The 10337-nt window shown below is 36.3% G+C and overlaps 1 protein-coding gene across 3 annotated transcripts in view; it reads right to left on the reverse strand.

Moving 5' to 3' along the window:
- alpha-Cat (catenin alpha) overlaps positions 1-10057 on the reverse strand; it is a 154300-nt gene extending 144243 nt beyond the window's left edge. For 2 of the 3 annotated variants that reach the window (XM_070996780.1, XM_070996779.1), the window contains exons 1-2: positions 9791-10055; positions 5634-6010 (exon numbers count right to left, since the gene is read on the reverse strand). In XM_070996780.1, coding sequence (XP_070852881.1) covers positions 5634-6010; positions 9791-9944 — 531 coding nt within the window. In that variant the 5' untranslated portion in view covers positions 9945-10055. Of the gene's footprint in view, positions 1-5633; positions 6011-9790 lie in introns of all 3 variants that reach the window. The other variant, XM_070996781.1, reaches the window with a different exon arrangement.
- Between the last annotated feature and the right edge of the window lie 280 nt (positions 10058-10337).

Consider the following 10337-nt stretch of genomic DNA (forward strand, 5'->3'; position numbering starts at 1 on the left):
GTTTGTACTGCTCTTAGTGCATCAACGTTCAACAATATATAATGTAACATGTAATATTTTTGTGATTATTTTTTAATTTTCTCAAAAGCGGAAAGGTCTGTATATGGGCCGTTCTTTTACAAGCCGAACAGCTTTTTTAAGTTGACATTTTTGATTTGCCTGAAACTTTTTTTACGTATACTTTTCAGTAAATAATTAAACACGTGTATCAGGACTTGGACGAAAAAAAATTATTTTTTTAGTTACAATTTTTAAAAGTTTGTAAAAAAAGCTAGTTTTCAAAAAGTAAAGTTATCCGATTGATTTCATGTGTTTTGCATAAAATCCTCTGAAACCTTTACTTTTTAAATACATTTTTTTGAACTCACAAAATTTTTAATTTCTTAAAAATAAAAACTAATTTTAATTTAAAAAATTTTTTTACTTAATTTTAAAATATGCCCCCGTTCGTTGCCTACAATCGGTTTTTTTATAGGTTGGAGCCATTTTTTGTTTTCAAGATATCGAATTTAATGTAATAAGCCTTTTATTTTTTCAACGAAAGCACTTTGCAGCCTTCTCGCTCGCTCTTATTAGAACCTAATGGCGTTTAGAATGTGATTAATAATGAATAATGTATCGACAATAGATGAACTGGTTCACGTTGTGAGCTAGTTGAGTTCATAGGACTTAAACAAAATTTGTATCGATATGTTCGTAAAGGCTGAATGGCACTTTTTCCCCACCTCTTACGGCAAAGGTGCGTGTGATGGCTTAGGCGGCACAGTTAAAATGTTAGCCGCTAGAGCTAGTCTGCAAAGAGTAACTTACCCAATACAAACGCCCTGGGTGTTATTCGAATGGGCATCCAAGTCTCTAGCAAATATAACAGTCAAATTTTCAACTAACGCGGAATATGCTGTTGAAGAAAAAAAGTTGGAAAAAAGATACCAAAAACCGATGACTGTTAAAGGCACTTTATCCTTTCACTGCTTTATACCAAAAACTCAAAAATTAGCTATATCTAAGCACTATTCATTACAAGAAAAATCTACTTGTGTTAAAATAATTACATAACAAATGTAGTAAATATATTAAGAAAAAACATATAAAAACAAATAAAAAAAAACTTAAAATAAAAATTTAGAATTGGTAAAATAAATACTTATTTGATCTTAATTAAATATATTTCCTTTTTTATTTAGAAATTATTAACAGATTGTTAAATAACTCAGAAATACAAACGCCATAATTAGAGCGAGCGAGATGGCTGCTAAAAACATCGGAGGGCTTATTACATTAAATTCGATATCGTGAAATCAAACAAGGAAGAACGCTATATTCGAGTACCTCGACTATCAGGTACTCGTTACTCAGCTAAATAGAGATATAAAAGCAGCAAAGCGAGATTAAAATGCGACACCTACCGGCGGTAGCCTTATTAAAAAAAAAACAAGGGAAACGCTGTAGTGCCTCGAATAGCAGCTGTGGAGATATGCAGATATACCAGCAGCAAAGCAACTTTTTCCGAGATTGCAGGCAGCCATCTAGTATCGATTACATTATTCGGACATACTCTTATGAACGAATTGACTTAATAGCCCTTTTGGGAAGCCAAAAAATAACCCTGAAGTTCGCCGTTGTATTACTGTTAGTTCTCAAAATTCTGATGATTGTAAAAAATTTAAAAACGCTCTCTACAGAGACGCGTGGACCAACATCATGCACTGGAGAAAGTGGTGACCAACATTGGCTTAAAACCGTGAATAAGTCACATGCTAGTGTCAAGAAAACAGTGCGCATTAAAACAATCCATGAACAACCTAAACTATAAAGGCGAATAAATTTAATTAATGGCAATCAAAGGGAATCGACAAAAACAACAAAATAAACTAAAAGTAAATATACAAACCGTTAAAAACTGAAAGTAAAAGGCAAAAGATCCAAAAAGTGCAGTGAGCAAGAAATTGGAGATGCAGCTACCAGTACCATCCATAGGACCAGTCGAGTGCCGCAGTGAAACATCTTCAAATGCATACATACATGGCCCGTTTTCTTTTACAAGCCGAACAACGCAGATACAGAAACGCCATAAGCATATAATAATAGTTAGCGAGTTGCACTACTTGCTGCAACGTGAGTTCGTAGAGGAAAAAACGGCTTCAACTTAAAACAAAAACCCCTAGGTTTGTAAGTAACAAAATGCATATATGTTTAAAATAAAAAAAACCCTAAAATTTTATTTAAATCTTAGTTTGTTATTTTTAAGAAATTAAAAAATTAGTGTCTTCAAAAAATAGAAGACGTTTCAAAGAAATAAATACAAAAGAATCGAAGTCAATCGCCTGGAGGTATAAACACATAGAAATTAGACATGTCTTTTAATTTTTGTTCCATCTTTTTAGTCAAAATTATCTGACAATCAATTTACACGAGTTCTTAATTTTATTACACAATTATTTGGAAATTTCCCACGTGTGATGTGACGATTTCGTGACCTTGCCTCACTCGTCACGTTACGCTACACTCCCCCAGTATTTTTTTCTAACGCAGTGCCGCACGTGTACAGTTCTTCTTTCTTCTTACCAATTTTTACAATATTTCCTTTCTGCATTTTAGAGTAATTAGGTTGCATATCCAGTAACTAAAATAAGAGTGGTTACGCCCACATAGCGGATGGTTTTTACAACTTAGATACATTAATAAAAAAAAACATCAAAATTATGCGGCAACAAAAATAGCGACGTGTACGCCCTTCCCATACAAAGAGTCACATAGAGAAGCTACGACGATAGACTGACAGAAGATTATACAATTTGGCAATTCACGGGTGTCGTGTGGCTAGAACAACGGCCACGATCGACCATCTGGTAACCATACAATGGAAGCTGGCAAAGTGCGACAGCCGGCCGTTGACTCCTAAGATAGCGGATATGGAGGAATAGACACCCTAGGTGGCAAAGTAAAAGCTCAAGACTGGTATAAAAGACCTTAGCCGTTTAAAGAAGACAGGAGGATCCACTCTGGTGTCTTTCTGAAGGTAGCAGCCAGCTCCGAGGAAAGGCGATTTTTCTCTGGACTTGGGCATCAGCCCATGGAGTCTACGCCACCAAGACCAGCTACTCTATCCAACTGTCCCGAATAGAAGCGCGAAAGAATCGTATGTGTCGAGCCCCCGCTGCCAGTAAGATTAAAGAACGTGGAGAGGATCTACCATAAGGACGACATCCGACGTACTGTGATGTTTGGAGGAATAGACACCCTAGGTGGCCAAGTAAAAGCTCAAGACTGGTATAAAAGACCTTAGCCGTTTAAAGAAGACCGGAATAGAAGCGCGAAAGAATCGTATGTGTCGAGCCCCCGCTGCCGGTAAGATTAAAGAACGTGGAGAGGATCTACCATAAGGACGACATCCGACGTACTGTGATGTTTGTGGCTACAGTACTCTTGATCCACATGCTCCTAAAAATTGTTAAGATGTACGAGTCATCCGTTCAGAGGCGTAGTGACCTATACTTTAAGCAAAGTAGTCTAGCAAAAGAAGTGTGTTAATCGATCCAGTCAAAAGTAAACTTATACATAACCAAAGGAAGATAGCCCGCCTCATACAAAACAATTGGAGAACAAATGAAAATCAAAACATTTGAAGCATTCAAAACGCATTAAAAATCATTTAAATAAACGAAATCGATAGATAAAGTGCCAATCCCGATGAACAATTAAAGAAGACGAGTCTCTCCATTAGCCATTGAAGAAGTCGCATGCCTCTGACATAATATATCTATATATATTGTGTTTAAGTGAATAGGTATACTAAGGAACAATATTTTTATAAATATATATATATTTATATATATATTCAATATCTTTCAAAGCCCAGGATCCAGAGAACAATGAAATAACTTATGCCGGACAACCTTGACAATAGGTGATCGTATTGCACGCCCCTCGACGATTTATTTATCACTCGCGCATTTATCGCAGTACTTTTAAATCTTTTAAGCCGTTTCTATAAATAGGCCTGTTTTTGATGCCGTTTAATTTTGCTACTTTTCTAAAGAATGTCCGCATTGTGGTCATAACTACGCTTACTCCAAAACACAGAACGAAATTATTGCAAACAAGAAAGAAAGCTAAATTCGGCAAACCGAAGTTGTTATACCCTTGTAGGTCGTTCCCGTGGGAGCATGTACAGAGGTTTCCGATTTTAAGAAAACTAAAATCTAATAACAGAAATGTTTAGGTAATGTTCCATTTTAGTTTACTACCGTGTATTTTTACCGAAAACAAAATATAACGATCTTCGAATTATTTTGACATTAATTATCCGATCGTTCCTATGTCAGCTATATGATAAAAATCGGGCGATTCTTTCTATAAATTTTATTCCAAATTCTAAAAGAAGAAGTCAAGTAACAATATTATAATTTTGTAAAATTATATTTATTTTATTTTTTTTTATCATTTGTACTTCCTGCAATAGAAATAAGACTATTCGGAATGTTTCATCTCGAAAACTTTAAAACTGAGAGACTAGTTAACGTACAAACGGACGAAAAGGCTAGATCGACTCATCTAGTGATGCTGATCAAAAGCATATATACTTTATTGAGTCGAAAGCGTTTCCCTTACTGAGTTGAAAAAAGGGTACAAAATGGCCATTCGTACTATAACAAAGAACTGCCTACACATGATCCGAATGGTCGAGAAGTCATCGCAAAAGATTAAGAATGGGGGTAAATTTGACGGAACACAGTTGCCTTCCGCACTTGTAAACAATACATATATTCGTGAAGTATCATACAATTTTATAGACGGCTACATATAATTTAATTGCTATTGATTCTAATTACAAAAAATCTTTTCAGCGAGCCCTCCGAGCGACGTTAATATTCGTAATTATTCAACATTTTGTTGACGTATTCATCTTTTTCATGTTGAATGCGTACGACTTTGGCGAGAAATCGGAGAATTGTCCATATACATATCTTGAAAAAAAGCTAATACCTTAGCTCCTATGACCGTAGAAAGTAGACGAGTTATAACTTTGATGCATTAATGAAAACTTCTGATATCAAAGAATATCCTGCCCAGTAAGAACATTAAAAACGAGGAAGAAGGCTATACTCGGGTGCCTCGACTATCAGATACCCGTTACTCAGCTAAAGGGAACAAATGGGAAATGATGACACAAGCAGCAGAGAGAGATTGTAAAGCGCGACCTACTCGCGAGATAAATATATGTATATATTTTACAAACTTATTGGGAAACTTTTTTTAGATCATTCGATAGGTATTGACGAGACAATACAGCAAAAACTTTTTTAATTTGAAAAATGTGGGCTCCACAGTTTTGAATGGCTTGTGGGTGTTAGAGTGGTATTGACGAAAACTAAGCAATATAACTCTAACTTTTTTTAGCACTTAAACTGTAGGAGCCACAGTTGTTGATGTTGGTTCCTTCAAAATCCATTTTTTGGGTGCCAACATGTAAAGTTTTCTAGGGGTCTAAAACACTTATTTATAAGTTCATACTTAAATGGCAGGAAAATAAATTGTCCTAACATTAAGATTTCCACCCTATGTATATATAGGAATGTAGGTCAGTGTCTTGATATCGTACAATTTTAATGTAATTTTGGTCTTACTCATACCTTCATATTATCCATAAGCTCGTCCTGACTCGATGCATTTTTTAGTTTGTTTAAATCATCCTCAACAATATGGAGCGATTTCAGAAGCAAATGAACATCTACCATGTCAGCTAAAATTAATAAACGGGTAACAGCTGACAACAGATTTCTAGCTGCCCGCACCATATTGCCTCTCTTCAGCGAGCTGCATGGATCTTCAGAAAATTCTCTAGCTGCAATGCTCATAGCATCTCCCGTTTTTTTTACTTCATCCACAGCGGTTAACATTTCTTGTGTGATATCTGGGTTCTCATACGCAATCTGTTCACCTTTTTGAATAAAATTTTCGGTTGCCTTTTCAACAGCTGCAACTAATGCACTGGCACGCTTCGATTTTCCTATAAAGAAAAAATTAAAACATTAAGAACATTTTATATGAAATATGTCCAACAGAGTTGGTATTTTTTGGAAAGATCATTGGTTTGGTTTTTCCTATGTGTCTAACTTTGGTGAATTAGTTGTCGAAATTTGAGCAATGATGGACTATTTATATGCTGTTAAAATTTGTCATTTAAATTATCCTTTTAAAAATATCGCCCCTTTGAAAAAAATGTGGTTAGCGGTCAACATCATAGGGCAATAGTAGGTCATTCAAAAATTACAAATCCTTACTGCGTTTAGAAGGTAATAGAATTCCTCTGGTAACCAGGAGAATAATAATATAAAGAAAGGGTGTTTTTTATAGAGGTATAGAACTTTAAATTTCAATAAAACAACGATGGATTATTCGATTGACATGAATTTTTTATTCGAAAGATAATCTTGTGGCATTACATTTTAAATATGATTTCTGACATATGACCGCCACGGCTGGCTCGGATGTAGTCCAATCTGGACGTCCAATTTTCCATGACTTTTTTCAACACTTGTGGCCGTATATCGGCAATAACAGGGCGAATGTTGTCTTCCAAATGGTCAAGCGTTTGTGGCTTATCCGAATAGACCAATGACTTTACATAGCCCCACAGAAAGTAGGCTAGCGGTGTTAAATCACAAGATCTTGGAGGCCAATTCACAGGTCCAAAACGTGAAAATAGACTGTCACCAAACGTGTCTTCCAATAAATCGATTGTGGCACAAGCTGTGTGACATGTTCCGCCGTCTTGTTGGAAGTACAGCTCCTGGAAATCATGGCTGTTCAATTCAGAAATTAAAAAGTTAGTAATCATGGCTCTATACCGATCACCATTGACTGTAACGTTCTGGCCATCATCGTTTTTGAAGAAGTACGGACCAACGAATCCACCAGCCCATAAAGCGCACCAAACAGTCAGTTTTTCTGGATGTATTTTGACATACACTTAAGGGTTAGCTTCACTGCAAATGCGGCAGTTTTGTTTGTTGACGTAGCCATTCAACCAGAAGGTCGCTTCATCGCTAAACAAAATTCGCTTATGAAAATCGGGAACAATGGAAATCTCGTTTTGGGTCCATTCGACGAATCTACGCCTTGCTTGATGATTAATTCTTGCACGTGTTGGATTTTGTAAGCACGCAAACCAAGATCCTTCGACAAATTCTTCCATAAAGTGGATGGACCCAGATTCAATTCCTGTGATTGATGGTGGATGGACTCATTCGGGTCTTCCTCAATGCTAAGCTATACAGTAGCAATAGCTTCTTCTGCACGCACAGTACGGCGCCTCGAGGCTTCAAGTTATCAATAAGAGTAAACGCGGTGCGAAATCGTTCCGTGGTTAAGCGAATTAACTGTTCTGATGGACGATTTTGTCGACGATAAAATGGACGTAGTGCGCGATACGTATTCCGCACAGAACCATTATTTTCGAAATAAAACTGCACTATTTGCAAGCGTTGTTCAGGCGTGAGTTTACTCATGATGAATTGCCAAACCAAACTGAGAATAAATCACTTGACAGGTGTTAAATCGGTCGCCATCTTGAACAGTAATGCCAACTTAAAGTTCTATACCTCTAAAAAAAACAACCTTTTTATATTTTTAAAATTTTTTTCATTTTTGCCGCACTGGCTGCCAAAAAAAAATCGTATTGTTTCTTAAAAACCAAGAAAGAAGGGTATAGTCGAGTGACTTCTGGAGGCAGAGTCGAACGGCAGTTTTCCCTCTCGCGCAGCCCTCTGCTCTCCCTCTCTATCTCTCCCCTAAGTCTCCGCTCTGGAGCGCTTAAGCTAAGCTAGGTTTAAGTAGTTATATTTTCAAAGTGTTCACGCACGTCGCGTAAAAATTCAAAAGTACCCCCGTGATTCGATCTTGGGACGTCATCTACTTCAGTGATCAAGCCACCCCGCCCCAACAGTGAGAGTCCTTAAAATCGCCATAAAAGGCTCTGAACGGTAAAAACTGCCTCCAGTCACCATATTTTAATGTTACTGTAAATCGGCCCTGATCCTGCAAATGACAAATTATTTTTCGCAGACATAGGCGTACTTACTTTTTACTTTTAAACATAATATACATTTTACACATAACATTAGTTTTAGTTTAAGGTACCACACGATTTTATGATATTGATCTACCGTTTAGGAATAGACCCATAGCGGATTTTGCACATAAAAGCAACAAAAATCACACAAGTATGTCAAGTTTTTTGGATTTTAAATTTTATACAAGAAAACAAGCGTTTGTCAACGGTCTAGACTATCCGACACCCACTGCTCAGCTAACAAAAAAGCGCCACCTATCGGCTTTTTACGAGATTTTACTCTCCCGCCGCATGCACATAAAAAAGTACATACAAATGTGTTAGTCCTTTGTGTAATTACCCTCCAGTTCAGCACTGGCACAAAATCAACGGATGCAGAATCGAACGAAACAGCGGCAAATCGCCTTTTTAGTGCTGCACTCACATCTCTGCGTACAGTGAAAATTATTTTCATTTGACAATTAAAATCTTGGGGTAGGAGTGATATACAAAAGTATTATTATTTGTGTGGATAGTCCCAGCAATTACCTTCATATTCTATAATTTAAAATAACTTTATCTTTTTTGGTACTCTTACAATTCTTGTTTCTCCAAAAACTTGTAAAATAATGTTTAAAAGTTTGCATACAGCTTGATATAGTATGGGCTGTATGTTTAGGGTACTTTTCTTGTTGGACATAAAATTCGTTCTGTAACCATTTCATTTCATTTATTTATTTATATACTACCGCTACAAGTAAGGACTATATTTATTGATTTAGTCACATCGGGTTCAGTAAAGAATTTTTAAATAAAATAAATAGTTTAAATGTACTACTTAAAAATTAACAAAGTTGTGTTTACAGTTTGAGTATATGTTTAAGTCCCAGCAGATTTCCAACGCCGTTAGAAGCCATACACCCCCATAACATAAGTTTTGTTTTTTGAGGGCTTCTCTGCTCTTTTGGACTTCCAGAACTCTGGAGGTTTGGAAACATGGCCCATTGGCAATTAGACCCTTTTCTCTAGATTAATCTTTGAAATATAAGTCTTCTTTCTAGCCACGCAGCTCATGTATCCAGATTTTTTTATAATCCTTCGGATAGTAGAATATGAAACGGTTTTATAAAAGATACTTTTCACCTCTTGCTGCAGTTCCCGGGTGGTCAGTTACTGATTGTTTTGCACCATAAATATTACTTTCTTGTTTCCCCTTTTGTTAATCGGCATGGGCGGCCTTCTCGGAGCGTGGGAAGTATAGATCTGGTGGAAATATACAATTTAATGACTCTCTGCACTGAGGAGTGTGCGCGACCTTTGATTCCGCAAAATTTCTCAATAGCTTTTTCCATCCAAATGCAATTTTACACAATCTTCCTTTCGGAGTCTTGTAATTGCCTACCTTTAGCTGGATAATTAAATCACTAAATTGGCAATAGATGCAACTATCTCCAGCTGTACGCAAACTTTTAAAAACATGTTATTTTAAAATGTTTTGGAAGCACGAATAATAAGAGTACCAAAGAGGTTAAAATTGTTTTAAACAATTGAATATGAAGGCAATTGCTGGGACTATCCACACAAAAAATTTTATTTTTTTTATATCACACATATCCCAAGATATGACGTTGAGTGTATGTGTTATTCGTATACAATAATGAGTGTATACAAATTGCACAAAACTAAACAAAATTTATTTCAAAACTGGTTATTCCATTATTGTTAGAGTAGTATTACCTTTCTTCTTCTTGCTCGGCCCTTTGGTATTTACAAGAGTTGTAACTTGTAGTACTAGAGGCTCAAGTGTTTTTTCAACTGACATTGTACGAATTTCCAAATTTTTCGGATCCCATTTCAGAGCAATCTGTCCAAAATCGGTCAGCGTTCCCATCTTATTCGAAAATAAAACAAACACCACTTATTTCCAGAGATATATTTCGTTAATCCGTTCACGATAAAGCGACGACGCCTTTTTCGATTGACGATGGGACTACAACTCTTGTTAAGAGGTTTGGAATGACAGGAAAGCAGCAAGCAAATGTTTTTATATACCCTTATCCCACTATCTGCAATCGAGCAGTGCCGGGACACCATTTTTTAGGGGGATTCAAGCTTGGTGGAACTGCTGTAAAATAAATTTGTTACCTCCTGTTGCATAAAATATTGGGAGGCAATATTTTTAAACCTACCTGAACTTTTTACACACAATTATTATGATGACAAGTCTGCTTACATATTGACTGCCGTTAACTGCTGGTGTACTTAACCTTCAGAACTCACCTCA

Source organism: Drosophila suzukii, chromosome 3 (genome assembly GCF_043229965.1).
Source record: "Drosophila suzukii chromosome 3, CBGP_Dsuzu_IsoJpt1.0, whole genome shotgun sequence".
Lineage (NCBI taxonomy): Eukaryota > Metazoa > Arthropoda > Insecta > Diptera > Drosophilidae > Drosophila > Drosophila suzukii.